Consider the following 23,556-nt stretch of genomic DNA (forward strand, 5'->3'; position numbering starts at 1 on the left):
TTGAACTCTGACACACACACACACAGACACACGTATACACACACACACACACACACACACACACACACACACACACACACCGTCTTTTTGAGACAGGGTCTCCACAGAGATCCCCCTGTCTCTGCCTCCCAAGTGGCTCGTGCCACCACGCAGGCGAACTCTGACATTCTTTAAGTGCACTTACATTATTTGCAGCTCACAATGGGTTTATGGAAAGTGGATCCCGCTGGAAATTGAGCCACATCTGTGTGTACACATGAGGCCAGCATAAAGAGGTACCTTGATGAAAGCTTGGTTCACAGAATGACTCTTTTTGTCATGCTTCCACTTTAATTCCAGAAAATATTAAGTGATTCATCATTATTATTTAACGAATAAATCGCACTGGTGGTGACTGGGCATGTAGTGCAGTGGTAGAATGTGTGCTTAGAAGCCCCAGCACTGGGGCTGGAGAGATGGCTTAGCGGTTAAAAACACTCACTGTTCTTGCAGAAGAGCCGGCTCGGAATCCCAGCACCCACATGGCAGCTAACAATTGATCCGACAGCCTCTTCTGTCCTCCACGGGCATTGCACTACACGGGCGCACTTACCTACATGCAGGCATAACACTTATACACATAAAATAAAAATAATAAATGAAATATTAAAGAAAAATAAAAGAATTCCCAGCACTGCATAAAATTGAGAGTGGTGACACAGGCTTCCGATCTCGTTACTAGGGAGATGGAGGCAGGAGGATGGGCAAGCAGTTCAAAGTCATCATCAGCTACATAGGGAGTTTGAGGCCAGTCTGAGTTACATGAAACCTTGTCTCAAAACAAAACAAAGCAACGCACTGGGTTGGGAGAGTGTGAGGGAAAGAAATGGAGATTATTTTTCCATGAAACTTGGCTAAAAAGAAAAAGAGTTAAGAAAAGGGGGTGCTGGGAAAAGGGAGAGTTTGTGGGTGTGAAGGGACTGTTTTTAGTTCACTAGCTTTTAGAAGTATTGCAAGAACAACGTGTTTAATATGTTAAAGAGTCAGTAGCCTAGAGAGAGGGAAATTAAAAATACTGAAAAAGGAATTTCTTAGAGGTGATAAGAGGAAGTTTTGAACTCTAGCTGATGATTATAGTCCAGAAGTCTAGGTCGTTTCCCAGGGATTAGGCCAGCGTCTCTGTTTCCCTTGAGTCTTACTTTCCAATCCCTAAAGCAAATAGCGCACACTGATCTGTAAAGATAGTATCCGAAATAATTTGCTTTTCCCTTTCTCTTCCCTCCTCCTCCTCTTCTTTCTTTTTCATCTTCTATGTTCAGGACAAACTAATTCCAACAAGAAGATCAGTCCTATAATTTTAAGAAATGAGAAAAAAGTAGTTATCTCCATTTCAAAGGACTTATATTAGTGAATCTCGGAGCTCTGTCTACTAACATTTGCTGGGGTGAGTGCCTTTGTGAGGTAGGTGAGGGACCTTAAGTTACCGAGGCAGAAGTTCAGGGCTGAGGCTGTGTTTGGTGTTTAACTAGCACAGCACACTGTGGAGGAGCTGAGGGTGCTGCTCCTCTCCCCCATAATCCCTCCCCTACCCCTCCCCCAGACCAGGCCTGGAAAAATACAAGGTTAGACCTCGAGAACAGGATGCTCAGAAAGGACTGGGAAATCCCAAGGGTATGGAAGGATGGGGAATTCCAGAGGCCCGTCAGTCTTCTCAGGAACCCTGCTCAGGGCAGGTATGGCTATATAAGGGAAATGTTGATAGGTCTTTAACAAAACATGTTGACATCCATAAACAAACATAATTATCATTAAAAGTTATCAAGCAACTAATATTTTATTGCCTGTTTTATTTATTTGTAAGACCATATGCTAACTTCTGAGAAATTATGGGGTGGTGTGGTTTTTTTTTTTTTTTTTTTTTTTTTTTTTTTTTGGTCTTTCTAAGAGGGTCTCCCTGTAGCCCCAACTGGCTTGGAAATTGCTATATAGACCAGGCTGACCTTGAACTCAGAGATTGGCTTGCCTCTGCCTCCCAAGTGCTGGGACTAAAGGCGTGTGCCACCACTCCCAGCAAAGTTACATTTTTTAAATCCTGAGAAGTCGATCTGATCCTTACCATCCAGTTGGACATATCACACAAGAGTAACAGAAAAAGTCCTATTGTTTTATGTAAGCACTAAGCAATGCAGATGCTCACAGAAAGCAAAGCTGTGTGATGACCAGATGTAGCTATGGTTAAAGAAATCAAGTTAATGTTACTGACTTTATATTACAGCACAGTTTTATATTACAGTAATGTTTTAAGAGAGATGCTCTGGAAAGCTAGCTCCAGGAACAAGCATGAGAGAAAATACACTCACCATAACCAGCCTGCAGTTACCCTCAGGGCAAGGTATGGGGGCGTTCCATTTTCTGTAATTGACAGTAATTGTCCAAGTACACTAGAAAACTGAGTGGACTATATCGGGATTAGTATTAAAAGGCATCTTTTTTGTTTTGTTTGAGGAGGATTTTTTAGTTTTGTTTTATTTTGTTTTATTTAGTTGTTTTGAAGGTATTTGGGGGTCTTTGTTTTGTCTTACTTTGTTTTGTTCGTGAATTTGAGGTTTTGTTTTATTTAGTTGTTTTGAGGGGACTTGGGGGTTTTGTTTTGTTTTGGTTTGGTTTGGTTTTGCTTGAGACAGGCTCTTGCTCTGTAGCCCTGGCTGCTCTGTTCCTCATTATTTAGCCCAGGCTGGCGTTAGACGCCTTGCAATTCTCCTGTCTTAGCCTCAGAAGTACTGGGATCACAGGCACTGCCACAGCATCTAGAACTGAAAGTTATCGTGGCCTCATATACGCTGTAGGTTTTGCAAAATAAAAGATGCCTCTTTGAAATTACTGTTATATCCACTACAGGTTCCCATGGCTTTTGAGAAAGACAAAGTTCAAAAGACAAAAGATATTGCCAGCTGAGTTCACACTTAAGGGCCTGATGCTCTATCATTTTTCTGCATCATTTGATATCATTACTAGCTAAGCCACTGTAAATGAAGAGTAATATCTGTCTACTATTACATAATAGAAAAAAAACCGCAAGTGGAAAATCCCTAAAAGCTAGCCAATCTCCTTAATCATATGTGGCAATCTCCTAGTAGGATAGATTAGTGCTTCTGGGTAGCATGTTTTTGTTTTTGTTTTTTTTTCCTCCAAATAAATGAATAAAACCAAGGCGGACTGGATTTAGCAAAGAATTGAGTGTTTTACCTGGGCATTGCTCAGAGAATCTCTGGTGAGAAGTACGTATGGCTTTATCTTAGATTCCAGTGTCTGGAGCGAGTTACATCCAGTGACAGAATTCTTGATTTGTTCATGGACGCTGAGGATGTCTTGCTCCAGTCCATGTTTGTTCATAATACTCTTCACAAACGCTTGTGAGCTCTGAATACAACCAGGCCCAGGTGGCTGCACAGCACAGCTTGCTGTATCCGGGCATTCATGTCTCTCACACACGCAGCTGCCACCACGCTCAGAGCCTTTGTGGATGGTCTCTCAGGGGCTCCTAAGCCATTCACAGTCCCCTCCACCCAAGCAATTCACCAGCGGGCCAGAAGGAACACAAAGGACCAGTTGTAGCTTGAATTCCCTAAGGGCCAGAGGGAAGCTTTCTCTAGTCAGCAGTTTTAGAGGGCACCTTGCCCAGGGCTGGAGGGGGAGCCTCTATGTCCACTCACATCTCACTCTCACACCCCAATAGCTCTCTGAGGATTTCTGAGGATCAAGTAAACACCATAAACCCTGTCCTTAATTAAGGGCCTATTAAAAAAAAAAAAAAAAAAAACCTCTTCTGAGGCTACAAGGCTTGTGAAAACTCATGAAAAGTGTCAGCAAGTAACAGAGATGGGGCTTACTGAAGCCAGAATGAAGACTGGGGCTCTTTCAAGATTCAAGATGAACTATGCAATAAATAGCAGTCCTGTTAGCAAATTACTGTTATGTCCATTTTTGTAACACATTTTTCTGTTGCCTCTGAAGAAATGGAGCACTTCATTCCCTAGCTCCCTTCTCTGTGGAGAGGAGATCATATTCTCATTCTGGCTCAGAATGAGTTGACTTGTCAAGGGTGTTTGGGTGTTATAGGCTTTCCTAAGTAACATGCCCCCCCACCCTAACAGAGATAAAGTACAAAACACCTTCTCTTAGAACACCAGTAAATCATAGATGTCTCTAAGATGCAGTGAAAAGCGTGCAGTGGATCCAAAGCATCGAAGTCCCAGGAATACAGAACTAACACCTAGACACATGCTTCCCAAGTTTGGTGATTATCTTTATGTCTCCAATTCATGTTTACTGCCTGGATCTTCCTCCCTGAAATGCAGACCTGAGAGTGTGCCTGCTCATGTGACATCTGTGAGGCACCGTTCTGCCCCAACTGCTCAGTATTGCACTGAAATGCCAACCTTCCCAGTGACCCTTGCCTTCCTTAGACTGAAAGAAACTGGAACTTCCAACTCCCAGAGTCTGCTTGTCCTTCCCTGCTCTATTTCTGCCTTACAAACTAGGCTTTGCTTATTTTGTTATAAATAATATATCCTCCTAATAAGTAAATGTATACCCCTAGTTATAATTCAAGGTCTACAGAGGCCAAGGGGAGATTTGCGTTTTCAGATACTGAAAATAATCTTGAGCCTTACAACTTGCAAATACATTTGAAGATGGATCTATTCACATCCTGTTCATAGGAACACTGAAGTTAAAGCAACTTGGCAAAAGAGATGGAAAGAAAGCCAGAGTAAAAAGATTAATTTTAAATTCAAGTTTGGAAATAAAGCAGGAATCATTACCAACTTCAAGCTTAAAACTCTCTGAATAAGAATAATAAAAAAATATTTTCCATCTGGAATAAAAATGAATACTTTCTGTGTTGATCAGAAACACATTTGCAGGGCTAGGGGTATAGCTGAATGGTAGAGCATTTGCCCAGCATGTGAGAGGCCCCAGGTTCAATCCCTACCACTGCCAAAAAAACTCCAAAAACAAGAAACAAATTGGAGACTAACATCAAGAAGATTCTACTGTAGCCTCACATTTTGAGAGTTTTATTCAGATTTCCACTCATAAATCAGACACATTTTTCTTTGTGATGCTGAGGACTAAACCTCACACGAGGTAGGTAAGCAACCTACCACCTAATCTACACCCCCAAACCTTTGCATGAACACTTTTTATTTTTAAGTGTGTGTGCATGTATTTTTGATATGTGTGTTTGTATGTGTGTGCATGTATGATGATGTGTGTGTATATGCATGTGTGAGTGGGGGCACATTCGAGACACAGCACCTCAAGGAGAGAGAAGACAAGGAAGGGGAGAATGGGAGAGGACAAAAGAGAGAGGAAGAGAGAGGAAGAAAGAGAGGGAGGGGAGAAATGGGGAGGGGAGGAGGAGAGAGAAAGATGAAGGAAAGAAGAATGGAAGGAGGAAAGGCATAGAAAGCAAATAAAGAAGTTAGAAAAACACATATGTAACCAAAGAAGGAAATACGATTTTAGTTACCTAAGATTTTTATAAACTGTAAATGAAATTATTCCTTAAGAAATTAAAGTACAGGAGCTGGAGAGATGGCTCAGCATTTAAGAGCACTGGCTGTTCTTGCAAAAGACCCAGGTTCGAATCCCAGCACCCACATGGCAGCTCACAACTGTCTGTAACTCCAGTTCCAGGGGATCTGACAGCCTCTTCTGTCATCCATGGGCATTGCACTACACAGGTGCACTTACCTACATGCAGGCAATACACAACATATACACATAAAAAATAATAAAATATTTTATTTTTAAAAAAAAGAGAAATTAAAGTACAGCCCAGAGTAGCACTCATAAATCAATCTAACATTTTTAAAAAATTTAAAGACAGGATGTTGTAAAAGGGGAAATTAAAACACAATTCTAACAGTAAATACAATGATATCTATTGTGTTTGTTACTCTCTTGCTTTGTCTATACACAGTGTGTGTGTTCACGTGCGCACGTGCATGTGTGGGCACATTTGTGTTTTTGTGTGTGTGTGTATGAAATGTCTGTAGTTATAGAAATCAAATAAATCTATGTGTAGCTTTTACATATAATTGTGCTCTAAACGTTTTACTGATAATGTTATCATCATTATAGACTTGGGGGGGGTGGGCATTGGTTTCTTGAGACAGGATCTTAAGTAGTCCAGGATAACCTTGAACTTCTGAGACTGGCCTTGAGCTCCTTATTCTCCTCCCTTCGCTTTCTCAAGCGCTTGGATTAGAGGCTTGAGCTGGTGCTAGCTTGTTTTGTTTGTTTGTTTTTTCCCTTTTTGAGACAGAGTCTCACTGCAATGCTCAATTTGACCTTAAACTTGACGTGATCTTCTAGCTAAGCTTCCCAAGTGTTGAGATTGCAGGCTTGTGCCACTCACCACACCGAGCTGAAAATGCTTATTTTGAGGCAAGGTTTCACTAAGTTGCCCATGCAGGCCTAGAACTTACTACATAGCCCAGGTTGGCCTTGAACTTGTGATCCTCCAGCCTCTGCGTCAAGTAGCAAGACCCGTATCAACAAACCTGCTTAGCTCTTTTTCTGTTCATTTTTGTTTTTTTGAGACAGTGTCTTATTCTGGCCCTGGCCAGCCTAGAACTCACTATGGAGACTATGTGAGCCTTGAACTCACAGCAATCCTCCGACCTCTGCATCCTGAGTGCTGGGGATTACATATATACAGCTCCATTACTCTCTATAACTTCATTTCTAAAGGAGATTTTTGCAGTAGTGAAATACTTATTAACTTGCTTTGAAACAGGTTGTAAGCTCTGGGGTTCGTATTTTACCTAGTAGGAATAACTAGCAATGTACTTCTGAAATGTGTGAACTATCATCCTGTCTGCATAATCATAAAAGAGTTGAAGAAAATGGTCATTTGTTGAACTAGTGTCTGTGTCACGTGTCAGATGATGTACTTAGACATTTTAAAACATGGTATGACCAGCATGGTAGAGCACATCTGTAATCCCAGTACTTGAGAGAGCAAGACAGGATGAGCTAGGATTTGAGGCCAGCCTGGGCTATATAGTAAGGACTTATACTAGTTTTATTGTTCCTGTGACCAAATTACTTGATGACATAAACAACTTAGTGGAGGAAGGTTTTCTTTTGGCTCGGAGTTTCAGAAGGTTCCAACTACTATTGCCTGGCCTCATGAACTTATCTTAAGAAATACACTCATAAGCTAATTTTGGATTCATACCTGAATCCCAGCACTTGAAGCAGAAGGATCAGAAGTTCAAGGTTATCTTTGACCACAAAGGGAATTCAAGGATAGCCTGGGCTACATGTGACCTTTTCTGAAACAAACAAACAAATCTCCTAGGTGTTCTTAATCTAATCAAGTTGACAATCAAAATTAACCATCACAGACCTTGTCCCAAGAAAGGCCTTTTTGGAACCTGGTTTCACTTCCTGTCCTCAAGGTGTGAGGTAGTGTACCTTGAAGATCCCTGACACCATGCCTTTCCCTCCATGATGGACTGTGTCTGCTTAAACTGTAAGCCAAAATAAGCAGCTCTTCTCTTAAAAAATTAAAGCCAGGCTTGGTATCACATACCTTTAATCTCAGCATTCCAGACACAGAGGCAGTAGATTTCTGAGATGGAGGCCAGCCTGGTCTACATAGTGAGTTCCAAGTCTGCTAGGTCTACTAGGAGACCTTGTCTCAAAATCAAATAAAAAAAATAAAATAATTAAAGACTGGAGAGATGAAATGGTTCAATGATTAAGAGTGCTTACTGCTCTTGCACAGGACCCAGGTTTGGTTCCCAGCACTTATATCAGGTGACTCACAACCACCTGTAACTCCAGTTCCAGGAAACTTGATGCCTTCTAACCATAGGCACCTGCATGCACATGGTACACATAAACTCATGGGTACACATACATACACATAATAAATAAATCTTAAAAAAATAATTAAAAAAATAAACAATGTAGGGTTTAGGAGCTAGCTCAATGGTGTAGCGTACATGTAGCATGCATGAGGTCCTGTACTCAATTCTCAGCACTGTAAATAATAATAAATCAAGTAGAATGAAAATATAAAACTTTACATCTTGAGAAGAAGAAATACCATTATCCCAATATTACAACTGAGGAGAAAAGCCTGGCTAGTACTGACCAGTTTAGACCATGTGAAGGCTAGGAGAGAGAGGGTGTAAGGCTAAATTTTCCTTTTACAAATGTCTGTCTTACCAAATTTCCCCCCAGACTGTTTTAAACAACAACAATAGCAAGTGCATTTTTTTTTCTTTTGCACTTTGTAGGTACGAAGATGGATCAAGAGCCCAATGGTCAGTGTGGACAAGCATCAGAGCCCCAGTCTGAAGTACACTGGCCCCACAGGGGTGCACCTTCCTCCTAGGGAACCAGACTTTGAGTCAACCTTGTGTCAGTCATGCCTAGGTGACCATGCTTTCCAAAGAGGGATGCTCCCTGCAGACAAGGAATCCTGTTCATGGGAAATCCAACCTGACTGTGAAGTAAGTTGTTTATTGCTGTGGGCCCATTCTTCTGAAAGGATTAGAAACCTTTTTCTTGTATTAGGCATGTCAAAAAAATATTTTAAAACACATGCCCATAGCCGGGTGTGGTGGTACACACCTTTAATCCCAGCACTTGGGAGTCAGAGGCAGGCGGATCTCTCTGAGTTCAAGGCCAGCCTGGCCTACATAGTGAGTTCCAGGCCAGCTGAGGCTAGAGGGAGACCCTGTCTCAAAAAGACCAAAAAAAAAAAAAAAAAAAACCAAAAAAACAGAAAAACAACCCCCCCCCACATGTTCATAAAGCTTCTTAGGAGGAACTAGAATGGTCATGGTCATGTGCTGGACAGCTTTAGTGGCAATTTGACACACCAGGGTAGAGGGAGCCTCAACTGGGGAATTACCTCCACTGGAGCGGCCTGTGGCCATGTCTGTGGGGCATTTTCTTAATTGTTGAGTGATGTGAGAGGGCTTAGTCCACTTTGGGTGGTGCTACCCCTGGGTAGGTGGGCCTAAGTCGTATAAGAAAGCAGGTTGAGGGGCTGGAGTGCTGGCTCAGCGGTTAAGAGCACTGACTGCTCTTGGAAAGGACCTGGGTTTGATTCCCAGCACCCGCATGGCAGCTACCAACCGTCTTTAACTCCAGTTCCACGAGAATATGAAGCCCTCTCTGACCTCTGCGGTATTGCACAACATGGGTGCACTCACATACGTGCAGGCAATACGCTAAAAATAATAAGATTCTTTTTTTAAAAAAAGTTTAGCCGGGCATGGTGGCACACGCCTGTAGTCCCAGCACTCGGGAGGCAGAGGCAGGCGGATCTCTATGAGTTCAAGGCCAGCCTGGTCTACATAGTGAGTTCCAGGACAGCTGGGGCTACGGGGAGACAGTCTCTAAAAGACAAAAAAAAGTTAAAAAAAAAAGAAATCAGGTTGAGCATAAACCAGAGGAGCAAGCCAGTAAGCAGAATTCCTCCATGGCCTGTGCTTCAGCTCCTGTTTCCAGGTTTCTGCTCTGAGTTCCTACCTTGGGGTTTCTCAGTGATGTGACCAGGGAGATGTAAGACAAATAAACCCTTTCCTCAACAAGTTGGCATTGGTCAGAGTGTTTTGTCACAGCAATTGCAAGTAAACTAGAACAGGTGATCTTTGTTAGGCCCTTTCTTTCCTGCTTGCTTTTTTTTTTTGAAATAGGATCTCACAGTGTAGTTAGTCCTTGCTGGTTGGGATTCTGTGGCCTTAAATTTGCAGTGCTCCAGGTCCTTCCTCTGCTTCCTGAGTGCTAGGATTACAGGCCTGCACCAGCTACACTCTGCTGTTTATCTTTGTTTAATTTTCGAAATTACTTTTATTTATTTTGTGTGTGTGTGTGTGTGTGTATGTGTGTGTGTGTGTGTGTCTGTTCACCAAGGCACAGGTGTGAAGGTCAGAGGTCAGCTTGCAACAATCAATTCTTTCCTTCCACCATGTGGGACTGAGGGATTACCTGAGCTCAGGTCATCAAGCTTGGTGGCAAGCACCTTTACCCATTGAGCCATCTTACCAACCTCCTGCTATGTTTCCTAATTTAAAAAAAAAAAAAAAAATCAACTTTTTAGTGCAGTATTGAGCAGAGGGTCCAGAGATTTCCTGTAACAAAGATTTCCTGCCTGTGCATCGTCTTCTCCATTCTACTCCATAGTTTATGTTAGGGCTCAGTCTTTATTGTTGTTGTTGTTGGTGGTGGTGGTGGTGGTGGTGGTTTGAGACAGAGTCTTATTATGTATCCCAGTCTGGCCTCATTCTTCATCCTCCTGCCTCAGCCTTTTAAGTGCTGGGATTATATACATGTTCCCCCACACCTGGCTCTAGCTCACTTTGGTGTTACATATTCTGTACATTTGGCAAGTATGTAATAACATGTATCCAGCAGTGTACAACCCTAGGGAGCAGCTTCACTGCACTGGAAACCTTCACCCTCCACTTTCTCTTCCTCCCCTGACTCCATCCCTGGCAGCCACTGATCTTTCTACTGCCTCCATAGAGTTGCCTTTCACTGAAAGTTATGTAGTTAGAATTATACACTATATTGTATTGATATTTGTGGTATTCAGCTGTTGGTGCAGCAATGTATTTGTCATCTAGAAATGTCTTATAAGATGTTTAGTCATGTAGAAGATCAATGTTTTAAAAATATATTATTAATTTTTTTGTTTTTATTTTTGTTTTGTTTTGTTTTTTTTGAGACAGGGTCTCCCTGTAGCCCTAGCTGGCCTGGATTCGCTATGGAGCCCAGTCTGGCCTCGAACTCACAAGTGCTGGGATCAAGGGCGTGCGCCACCACGCCCGCCTATATTATTCATTATTTCATGTGTATGCATGTATTGCCTGCATGTAGATAAGTGTGCCCATGTCACGCGATGCCCACGGAGGACAGAAGAGGCTGTTGGATCCCCTGGAACTGGAATTACGTACAGTTGTTAGCTGCCATGTGGGTGCTGGGATTCGAACCCTGGTCTTCTGCAAGAAGAACCAGTGTTCTTAACCACTGAGCCATCTCTCCAGCCCGAAGATCAATTTTTAAATGATGAAAAACAGACTGTAATAGTCCCTGATAGGTTTGCTTGTACCACTGTCACTTAGTTCAACATGATTTGACCCATTTACAGAGATTGACTTTAGCTAGTCCTTATTTTTTCCCCAGTTATTTTTTTTTTCTTACTACTTCAAAAGCATGTGGGGGTTCTTTTGTTTGTTTCTTAGTTTTATTATTTTAAGGAAAACCAGGTAAACTAATTCATCTTCCAGGTTCTAAGATTTCAAAAATTTAAGGTATATTTTTAAAGGATTGAGATTAAATTAAGGTCATATTTTTAACTTATAATTCAATTAGGCTCATATTTATTTAGTTTTTTAAAATAAAAATTTCATGTTACTTTTCATATACTCTATGACATTATAATACAGTTTCTGAAAATACAGCATATTATTATTATTACAAAGTGTAATTAATTGCAAGATATCTTCCAGTATGTCATTTCAAGTCAGTGTACCACAGGATAATTAATATTAATAACCACCAATATCCTCCCCATCCCATTCTTTTTTAAAGCAGAAAACATTTCCCAGAGATAAAGGGGCCATTTCAGATGTTAAATGATTGAAAACAGGGAATCTTAATTCTTTTTTCTTTTCTTTTTCTTTCTTTTAATGCCTATTCATGTATTGTCTGCATGTGTACCCATGTTTTGCAATGCCTCCAGAGGACAGAAGTGTCAAATCTCTTGGAAATGGAGTTAGGGACAGTTGTTAGCTGTCATGTGGGTGCTGGGATTTGAACCTGGGTCTTCTGCAAGAATAGCCAGTGCTCTTAACCACTGAGTCCTCTCTCCAGCCCCAAGAATCTCAATTCTTTTTTTTTGGTCTTTTTGAGACAGGGTCTCTCTGTAGCCTCAGCTGTCCTGGAACTCACTATGTAGACCAGGCTGGCCTTGAACTCACAGAGATCCGCCTGCCTCTGCCTCCCGAGTGCTAAGTTTAAGGCGAGTGCCACCGCACCCAGCTGAATCTCAATTCTTAATCCTAGAGCATCAGGCAAAGGTTTTGAAGCCTTTTTTTTTTTTTTTTTTAATGGAAAAGAATACTTGTCCATTTTCTAGAAGAGATCAGAAGACACAGCATATATGAAACACTTCACAATCTGTAGTGTTGTGCAAATGTATATTATTATTACTACTGTTGGCTGATTTACATATTATCTAATCCTGTGAATCAGACTCTGGCTCAGCTCTAGGTTGGTCACGAAAGGGAATGAATAGATTCTAAATGCAAAGCGTGACAAATTTTTTCTGATATTGAACATTTCAGGGAAGGCAGCCATAAAATGATTCCTCAAAGAATGAACCTGACTGTGTTTAGATAAAATTTTGATTTACAAAATCTCAGAGTCAGTCTACTGGCCAGTTTGCAGGCTCTTGGCATCTAAACAAGTTTACCAATTCATTACAGTCCAAAGAGAGGGCCCCACATATCCTATATGGAGCACAAACGCCTCTTTTAAATATTTACTTCAGAGCCTTCAAACGAGAAGATACTTATATTTAAAAAAATAAAACACACCAGGCCCGTTGGCGCACGCCTTTAATCCCAGCACTTGGGAGGTAGAGGCAGGCAGATCTCTATGACATCAAGGTTAGCCTGGTGTACACAGCATGTTCCAAGTCAGCTGGGGTTACAGGGAGACCCTGTCTCAATAAGAAACTCCCCAGCAAAAAAATTAAAACAGTTATATTTTGTAACCCTATAGGGATAAAATGGTGAAATCACTCTGAACTTTTACAAGTGGAATTGTGTGGCAAGAAGATAGAAAGGCAGTGCAAACATGGAGATTGCATGCAGAGGGTGTTGCTGAGAAGAAAAGACCCTAAATTGTTCTCCTGACATTTCCTAAGTAGAATTAATTGATCCTGCCTATCCAACATTCTCATCTATAAAATGAGCTTCCTTTCAAGAGTTTACAGAAGTTTGCAAGTAGGATAGGAGGTTTAAAAATATTTTTTTGTAAATGCAAATTTACTCGTGTGTACTGTACAGAGATCTGAATTCTGGTATCAGCTCTGATCCAGCTCAGTAGGTCAACTTAGGCAGGTGACGGCCTTGAAGATGTCATAAAATAGTCCTAAGCTAAATAAGCCCTTTGGAGTCTCAGATCATTGAGTGGGAATTTGGTGACCTACAAATGAAAATAAACTCCCTTTGATGTGTTAAAACATGGAAAATGAGGTAAGAATACTTTAAATAAGAAAAAATATTCAGATCCTTCATGAATAATTGTGGGATTTTCTTCCCGAACTTAGAAAAACAATACATTCTAAATGCTACCTTTAGTGGCCAAATCACTAAGAGTTATATTGCAGTTAGTTTGTGCCAAGCCTTCCCATAGTTTCTAGTTGGTGGCCTTTGCATGTACTTTTCCCATGGAAGAAAATGCAGTATTTGTATTGCCAATAAATCACCCCGAGAATAGCAGTGTCGTGATGTCACCAGTGGAGCTATGTAAAGTGGACTGTTTATAAATTAAACAGATCTTTCTGGGAATGAGACAGGGAAAGATGATAACGCAGAGCTGGGGAAGCTGTTGTGAATAATGCATATGCTGGTGGAACACAGGTTAGAGCTTCAGCCTTTTGTCAATTTACAGACGGAGACCCCAGTGGTTTGTGCTACTAAACATATTCACTAACTCTGTTCTCTACTGTGTCTCCCAAGCCACCTTCAAGATCCACAGCAACCACACTGGAGGGGAAGGAAAGAGTGCTTTGGAGTGGTGGGGGGAAGGAAATATCATGACTGCAGCCTGAGTGGACAAAGTCATCACTCCTTGCTACCTTAAATAACAGAAAACACTCATTCCTGTGTTCTGAAATAAGGAATGTCATTGTATGGGTAAGAGATCATGTGAAATGTAGGAAAATGACAGGCAGGTAGGAAAGTGCAGTTCAAAATAATCAGAACAGCAAAAAATTGATGAAAGCTGCAACTTGCAGATGTAGAAGGACCAGGAAGTTAACAAATAAAGATGGTCCAAGCAAGAGGCAAGTGGTTCTCTGTGAGTCTGAGATTAGCCTGGTCTACATAGTGAATTCCATACCAACTGGGGCTACACAATGCAATGCTGTCTTAATTGATTAATTAATTAATCCAATAAAAATATGTCCAGTCAGTTTAACACAGATAAAGTAAATAGTATAAATACCAGGAAAAAGAAACAAAAACAAAAACACAAGACAAAAAAATTAAACTAACCTAAAAGAGATATTTCATATTGATGAAAGATAATTTACCAAGAAAGCTGGGTGTGATGGCACATGTCTTTAATCCTAGCACTTGGGAAGCAGAGGAAGGCAGATCTCTGTGAATTCAAGTCCAGCCTGGTCTACATAGTGAGTTCCGGGCCAACTGGGACTAACAGTTTGTTGTCTCTAGAAAACAACAAACAAAAACAAAAAAGACAATTATGAAGACTATAAAACACTTGCACTTAATATAACATGGAAATATTTGAAGCAACAACTAACAGAAATATAAAAAGCAAAAACAAACCTGGAAAATGTAGATTATAGGGGGAAAATTCTAGTTCAAGAAGACGGAGGGCTAGGAGGGCAAGTTGGTGGTAAAGTGCTTGCCTCGAATTCACCAGGCCTTGGCTTCAATCCTCAGCACTGAAAAAGATTTTTTAAAGACAGAAAAATATATACTGTGCTTGTTAATAAGACAAAGCTGAGAGTGATAGTGCAGGCCTGCAATCCCAGCACCTCAAAGATCTAGACAGGAAGATCATGCATTCAAGGTCATCCAAGTACAGGACAAGACCTCATCTCAAAATGAGTAAGTGATCAAATATATAGGTAACTAAGCGTGATTTATGTTTATAATTACATGTAAGAAACAAAGGATACAGATTATTTGGGCACACATGGAATAGTTACAAAAGCAGGCCAAGAATGAGATCATGAGGTATAGCTTATCAAATTCGAGAAACACAGATCATGCAAGGCACACTAGCTGATCACAACTTGATAAAATTAGAAGTGGAGGACAATGCAAAAGTCAGCCACCACCTCCAGCCAACTCACCCACCTGCAGTTCACAATCGCACTTCCCATTAGCTCTGAGCTTATAGGAAGTAAAGGAAATTTACAACTATTTTAAGTGCTTATCATACCAAGGAAATGAACGTTGAAACAATGAAACTTCCCATTTCTCTCTCTCTTTAAGAAAAAATTGGGGGCAGTATTGGGGACTGAACCTAAGACATTGAGCATGCTGGGCAAACCCTCTACTACCGAGCTACAACTCCAGCTCTAATTTTCTTTACTCCATCATATTATCAATGGATAAATGATAATGTCATGTTAGTAAAAGCATGAGGGGGTAATCACTATTAGTGGAAGAGGTTGTGACAATGTCCTTCTGTTTAAAATGTGAAGAGAACATACCTTTTGGTTTAGCAAGTCCAGGTTTCCACATCAACCCTAGATAAACACTTGTTCATGGGACAACGATGTCAGATACAACAATATCCATTGCAATACTGGAAATGGTGAAAAGACGGAAATATAAGTGGATAGCAAAATTGTAAATCAGTATGGAAATAATTATGACAAATCCCTGCTGTAGACTACTAGGCAGTAGTTAAAAGGAGTATACACTGCAGTCACAGCAGATGAGGTAGAAGGAGCAGAAGTTCAGGGTTCATTAAGGTTATCCTCTTTGGCTACACAGCAAGTTTGAGGTTAGCCTGAGATATGAGCCTGTCTCAAAAAAGGAGTGAGGCTAAAATGTGCTACTGGCATAGCCCAAAATATATAAAACTAGAAAAATTAGGGTTTTTTTCCTTTGGCTTGGTTTGAGTTTTGTTTTCTTTGTTTTGTTGGTGGTAAGGATTATTAAAAGTTATTAGTATCCCAGACAGACTATCAGACAACAGCCAGCGTGGCAGGGACTCTGGGCAGAGTTCAGACCCCAGAGACTGACAGCATGGTGGGGGCTCTGAGAGAGGAATCAAGGCCCAAATGGCAAAGGTCAGGGGTGTCTCTTCTTACCTTTTTAAAAGATGGGAATTGTTTCACAGCCTAGGGCTCTGATTTCCCAGGCTAGGAGCAGGTAAGAGGATTGGGAGCAGGATATGTGGCTATCAATACTTCTCACTTCCCCAAGTGAGAAATCCTGGCACCTGGAACTCTATTTTGGTAGATGCACAATGTCTCACTAGGGTGCCTGTAGGTGTCTCCGAGGGGAGAAGGATGCTGCAGGTTTTGTGGCCCCAGCAGCCCCTGGATTCTGACATTACAATTTATGTTCCCAGCTTTTAGCTTATATAAAAAGAGAAATAGATGAATGATTTTACAGGAAAAGGAGGTAGAGGAGGAAATGGATAGTGGGCATCAACTCAGCCCGATTTCTTTCTTCTAAGCTGAAATCCTACTCCATAGGATTAGGGTGGGGCCTCCTCCAGCTGTCTGGTGTTGGTCTTTAGGCCATTCGTGTAACGTGAAGATGTTAGTGAGTCCATGTAGTATGCTGGACTGTATTCTGAATGCATAGATGTGCTGCACTGTTCAGAATGTACTGAATCAGCATGCAGATTAAAGAGAGGCTACCTAGGGATATAAGAGTCAAAACAGGCGTGGTGGTGCATGCCTTTAGTCCCCGGTAGGCAGAGGCAGGCGCATCTCTGAGTTCAAGGCCAGGCTGGTCTACAAAGTGAGTTCAGGCCAACTGGGGCTACAGAGAGGCCCTGTCTCCAAAAGACCAAAAAAAAAAAAAAGATAATCAAAACAGTTATTAAAGGAATAAGCACAAGTCAGGAAGTCCATGAAGAGTTTGGAAATCATTCCAAATTGGAATTATTGAGAAAAAGGGGTGGAGGGCAAATGGAAAAGTTAATGATGAAAAGACATTAGGAGGAAGGGATGCCCATAAGATTACAATTTTTTATTTTAGAGGATTGTGGGGAAGGCAGAGAGTAAAGAAGGCCATAATAGGCTTGCTATAATTCTCCTTAAAGTTAATCCCATTAAATAGGTTTTGAGGTTTGGTCACAGAATGGTTCTTTACATACAGAGGAAAGTAATACATTTAGCTATTAAAAAGGCTAATGAAGGCTATCCTTGTTAGGTTTTTTTTTTTTTTTTTTATTTTGTTTTTTTTTTTTTTATGTATTTCTATATGCATGTGCCACATGTCTGTGGGTATCCTCAGAGACCAGAAGAGAGTGGTGGTTCTTCTAGAGATGGAGTTACAGGTGGTTTTGAGTCATCCACCAAGGAGGGTGCTGGGGACCAAACTCAGGTCTTCTGGAAGAGCATGGAGTACTCTTAACCACCGAGCTATGTTTCCAGTCCCAAGGACTTCTTTTTCTATAGCCGCCTCTGAATTCACTATGTTGACCAGGCTGGCCTTGAACTCACAGAGATCTGCCTGCCTCTGCCTCTGTGCTGGGAATAAAGGCGAGCACCACCATACCCAGCCATAACCTTGTTAGTTTTTATTGTCACCTTGACAAAACCTAGAGTCACCTGGAAAGAGTGAACCTCAATAGAAGAATTCCCTTGATCAGTTTGACCTGAAGTCATGTCTGTGAGAATTCGCCTTGACTGACTGACTGATTGATTGATTGATTGATTGATTGACTGATTGATCTGAGAGGGGGTGGGACCTGAGTTGTATAAGAAAGCTAGTTGCGCATGAGCCAGTGAGCAAGCCAGTAAGCAGCTTTCCTGCATGGTTTCTGCTCCAGTTTCCTGCCTTGAGTTCCTGTCCTGCCTTCCCTCAGTGATGGACTATTAACTGAAGTATTAGCTGAAATAAACTCCTTCCCTCATGGAGTCGTTTTTGGTCATGGTGTTTATCACAGTAATGGGAAAACAAAGTAAGGCAACAAATAGCTCAATGGAAGTTTGACTTTGGACCTGTAACATTTTAACTCTCCACAAGTTAATGTGTTTTGTTGAGACATAGTATCATATGGCCCATACTGGCTTTGAGCTCACTATGTAGCTAAGACTGGCCTTAACTCCCAACCCTCCTGCCTACAATTCTCAAGTGCTGAGGTATGAGCCACCACACTCAGCTATAAAACAGATAAAAAGATCAGGAAATATATATAGCCATCAACCTGACAAACCTTGGGATTAGAATTGGTGGGTAACGAGATGAGGGAGATCACTCAAGGAGGACTTTGACTTTAGCTTTGTGTATATTATTTGAAGTTTTCAAGACCAGGTTAATATATTACTTGTGGGTTTGGGGTAAGCACCATGCCAACCAGGAGACCCTCTAATAGAAAGGGAATAGTTACAACTCCATCCTTTTGATAGAAAGTCAGGTACCATCATCACAAAGCTGGTATCCTATCATGAGGCCATTCCATTAGTGCAAAGAAAGTCTCTGGAGGAGAAAGAAAGGCACAGTGTTTGGGCTCCCATGACACCCTCTTCTGCTCGGTTTGTTTTGGCAAGGACCTTGGCCCTCCGTGATGTTTATTTGGGTACATATTCACTGAGGTCCTTGCAATCATGAAACCCATTGCATTCATCTTTCACATCTCCTTCATGGTCTTGAAAACATTCCAAAAGTGACTGTGCTCCTTGTTCTCTTTGTTCTTACTAGCCGAGATTAAAATTTTGTTCACACAGGGGCTAGAAATCTGATTCAGCTGTTAAGTGCATGTACTGCTCTTGCAGAGGACCTCAGTTCCTACCACCTGGTTGCTCACAACCATCTGTAACTCCAACTTTAGAGGGATCCCATACCTCTTATCTCTGCAGGTACCAGAACTCATGTGCACATACCTACACACAGACACACACAAATACATATAATTAAAAATAAAATAAATCTGTTTAAAAAATTAAAAAGTTTTGTTCATACACAATTTTGTAACATGGAAAGGTTAAGACAGAAAACTCAGCAGCTGGGATTGGCTATAAATCCTGTGCATTCCAGGAGCTGTCTGCCAAAGGCTCAAGGCTGATTCTCATTAAGTTTGCCCTCTCATGTGGAATAGATTTGGCTGAGCGAGGGTTTCCTCTGATTGCAATTCCTCTGTCTGTCTTTCCACTGAAGGTGCTGAATCAGCAGGCAAAGGCTGCATGCACTGTTTTTTTAAGGTCTAATGGTCAAAGTCCTCTGGAAGGAGCCTTGGCACTTGGAGCAGCTATGAACCATGTCCCTATAAACAGAAGAATTAACATTGAGTTTTTGACATAATGAAGGGCGAGGTCACTGCCTCTTCTTGAATATTTCACAAAAGACAATAATTGTAGGCCCTCTTAATTAATTAATTAATTAATTAAGCAGACTTCATACAGCTGTGGGCTGGAGTCTAAGCCCTGCCACTTGTTCAGGGTTTGAGATGCTCCATCTCCATCTGCTGATACCATGCTCTAGAAGGTGCCTGGTGGATACCCACCCATTCTCTACAAGGGGCCTGGTGTCCTTTAGATTTTGTCTCCAAATTATTGAGCATTGAACCCAGGAAGTTTGGAAGGAAAATGGTCAGCTGAGGAAGTTTCCATACTGAGTTACTTTCCTATCATCTTGAGGTTTTCTGATCTCTCTTAAAACGATACTATAAAAAATACACTTAAATCAGCCAGATGGCTTTAAAGATTTCTGGTTTCCTTTAATTTGTCATAATTTTTTATGAAGGTTTATAAGGATTAAAATAACCACTTTGTATTACCCTCTTCCCCCAGTTTTCTGCTTTTGACATGACATTACGGTCTCTGGGGAAGTGGGTGTGTGGAGATTTCTAAGCCTGCACGTACAATTGTCCGTGTTCACCTAATTTCTAGTCCTTGCTTTCCTTGAGAAAGCCTTCACCACAGAAAATAAAAGTTTAAAACACCAAGGGAAGGACGTACAGATTTCTTCTGTTCTTCATGGCTGGAATGTGACAAAATGAATAACATGTGAAACAAACCCAGAAAACCTAGGTTTTTAGGCCAAACTCAGTCACTGGCAGGTCATGTGACCTGACCCTTGTTCTCTGACCTGCTGAGTGGAGGGTCACCTGGAAGTTGTGAAGAGTAACCAGCACTGGCTGCCTCACAGGGCTGCTGGGAGAATTGGAATCAAATGAGGAAGCATGTGTGGAGGAAGTGCTTAGAAATGATGATGGTATCACTAACTGGCAAATAGCCTTCAATATACTGAGGGTAGTAAAAGCTAACACGTCTAAAGCAAGCAAATACCTTTTAAACAAAAGAAGCATGGCATCCCCAAGCTTTCTTTTTCTGTTGTGCATTGCTTGTTCATTTTGAGACAGGGTCTCATATAGCCCAATCTAGTCTTGAACTCACGTAGCCGAGGATAACTTTGATCCTTTTCCTCCTTCCATGACCTCCTTAGTACTGGGTTCGACATGTGTGCCACCATGCCAAGTTTCACGTGGTGCTAGGGACTGCAGGGCTTTGTGCTGCATAAGCACTCTGCTATCTGAGTTACAGCCCTAGCCTGAAAGCTTTCTTGATTTAAAATACTAGCAATATCATAAATAAAACTTTCTGAAAAAAGTCATGATAAATAGCAAAAATGATTCATTAACTTACCCTCTTAGGACAAGAAAATTCCTGAAAAGACTTGCCAATGTTTACCTGTATATAATTCTTGTAAACAAAATTGGAGAAAAGAATTTACCACAAAAGAGAATTCTTTTCTCTAGAAAGACAGCATTAAAAAAAATGTCTATTCCAGTCCGAAGTACAGAAAGGTAGAAAAAATTCTACTGTTTTCTTTCCAAAGCTTTCAGTATTGTTTTCCTTTGGTTTACAGTAATTTGAAATGTCCTAAGTAACCTTCAATTCAATTCTTTTTGGCTAAGAGCCAGAAAAAATTACCTTGTTATCCACAGCCCCTTGCTACAAGCTGGTGGGGAGCTGCAATTTCCATTGTCAGATTTCATGTATCTTTTAGTATAAATCCACCTGATTTATATTATAAAACTCTTTCCTGACTTTTCCTCATAATTTAAAAAAATTATGTTAAGATTTTTACATAACTACATTATTGAGAACTTTAAAAATAATCCAATTTTCTTTGCATATCTCCATTCTCCATATGTATGTTCATTTTTGCAATGATTGCTTTTATTATGCATATTTAATGGTAAAGCTATCCTTTTATTCACTTAACATTTGCCACATTTATGTGTTGTAACATAAACTCAATAATTAACATTAAGGATAATATTATACCAGGCCGATGTTACATAATCATAGACCTAGGATTAGTTCTTTCTTTCTTTTTTCTGTTTTGGATAAAGCTGCAAATTATGGGGTGTTTCTCACTTGGAATAATCTTAGGATAAATTGAACCTTTGTATAAATTCTCAGGAATCTAGTGGTTTTAAGATAATGGTGGTGTCAAAATTCTTTCCAGACCAATTTAGAAAGTACTGAATCAATAAATATGTTACCAAAAAATAAAAAGCTACTCATATTATAGAAATAAACCTATTCCACCAACACTTCACTCTTCCTTAAAGTGGCGTGCTTTAATCTTTATCAATTGAGTCAAATGCTATATTGATCTGATACATTTTTTTTAAGACAGTGTTTCATTATATAGCTCACCCTGGCCTAAGAACTCACTAAGTAGCTGAGGCTAGCCTCAGATTCATGACAATGCTCCCACCTCAGCCTCCCAAGTGCTAAGGTTACAGGTGTGAACCACCACACCTGGATTTGTAGGTTTTTGATTATCAAAAATGTTAAGAACTTTTCCATTTTAAATTTGTTATAATTCCTCATGGCAGTTATTTCTGTCTCTCTTCATGCATTTGAATTTTGTATATGCTTCCAAAAAAATTTTTTTTTTTTTTTTTTGGTCTTTTTGAGACAAGGTCTCCCTGTGGTCCCAGCTGTCCTGGAACTTTCTATGTAGACCAGACTGGGCTGACTTCGAAGTCACAGAGATCTGCCTGCCTCCCAAGTGCTAGAACTAAAGGCGTGCACTACCACGCCTGACAAGCTTCCAACAATTTTAAATGAATTATTAATATAGATCTAAAATCTTTTTCAATCCTATCTATGGCAAAATTTTTCATATTTTGAGTCTTGGTTAATAAACTCACAAGATGAACCACATCTGTTTTCTTTTTTTCCAATAGAGAAGAAACTATGTTAGTGGAAGCTAAATTAAGCATACTCTGCGTTTTTGTAGAAATATACTGAGCAAGCCCTTGATCCCAACAAGAGCTGCATGGGAAAGGATTCTAGTCTAACTGGCTTTCTGTCTGCCCCACAAGCACATTTCCTGACCTGACAGATAGGCTGATAACCAGGACACTGTGTCCTCTTCTCACAGTATTCCAAGTTTCCCCTCCTTCGGTCCCTGAAGGTCACCTCTGTCTGACGCAGTGTTGCCCTTCTCCAGAGATCATAGCTGGGAATCCAGAGAGTTGTCCCAGAACTGGAAAGAAAGGAAATAAACTCCAAGGCATTCATCTCTTTAGCCACTGAACGAACTGTTGCTTTATCAACCACACAGCACACTCAGCTCAGTTGAGAGACATGGTTTAAGTCATGGGGTAAAAAAAAAAATGTATGCCTGCACCCATGCCTCTTCACTTTTGGTACATAGGCTCTCCTACGAGATCTATCCCACAGCTTGCCAGCTCTTGGCAACAAGTCTGGGAATGGATAAGAAACTACCCAGGCTGCTTAGGACATAAAATACTCTGGGAAAACTCCCCATCCACTTCTGAACATCTGTAGCCAGCAGTTAACCTTGAGCTGAGAAGATTTTGTTGATTTTTGTTGTATGTAACCCAATCTTTCCTGCTTTTAATTAAATTTATTCGTTTTAATATACCCTTCCTTGATCCGTATGGCTTTTTTCCTAAAATAATGGCCCTTCTTAGTAATTTTGAGAGCTTTGAAATTGTAAAAGAAGACTTTTTATGGATTATAAGACAATCTATAAGAACAGAATTTAAGGGATAAAGCTAAATGTAATTTTATGTCCATTTTTTAATTTCTCCCTTTCTTCAAAGTTTATATTTTTGCTTGGACTGTTTACTGAAGTGATAGAATTTATCAAATGGCATCTCTGTAGACTATTCTACAGAGAACAAGTTAAACAAAAATTAGAGTGTTGGGAAAGATGTAGTATGTATGTATTGTGTGTGTGTGTGTGTGTATGGAGATGAGCTCTTACTATGTAGCCCTGGCTAGCAGCTTGAAACTCGCACAAGGGTCCAGTCTGGCTTGCCTCAGCCTCCTGAGTGCTGGGATTACAGATGTAAACCATCATACTCAGCTGCAGTAATTTGTTAAAGCAGTATTAAAAAACTTCATTCTAGGGGCTGGAGAAATGGCTTAGTGGTTAAGAGCACTGGCTGCTCTTGCAGACGACCCAGGTTCCATTCCCAGCACCCACATGGCAGCTAACAACCATCCATAACTCCATTTCCAGGGGGATCTGACACCCTCTTCTGACCTCCTCAGGCATTGCACGACATGGGTGCACCTACCTACATGTAGGCAATACACTCAGA

At 40.7% G+C, this 23,556-nt stretch overlaps 1 protein-coding gene across 1 annotated transcript in view; it reads left to right on the forward strand.

The window, feature by feature from the left end:
• The window catches only part of Sgk1 (serum/glucocorticoid regulated kinase 1), a 134,550-nt gene that overhangs the window by 41,552 nt on the left and 69,442 nt on the right, over nt 1-23,556 (forward strand). Inside the window, exon 2 of the mRNA XM_008822094.3 lies at nt 8,298-8,513. Within this exon, the coding sequence (XP_008820316.1) occupies nt 8,298-8,513 (216 nt within the window). The remainder of the gene's footprint in view (nt 1-8,297; nt 8,514-23,556) is intronic.

The sequence above is a fragment of the Nannospalax galili genome, unplaced genomic scaffold (genome assembly GCF_000622305.1).
Source record: "Nannospalax galili isolate Female #2095 unplaced genomic scaffold, S.galili_v1.0 scaffold186, whole genome shotgun sequence".
Lineage (NCBI taxonomy): Eukaryota > Metazoa > Chordata > Mammalia > Rodentia > Spalacidae > Nannospalax > Nannospalax galili.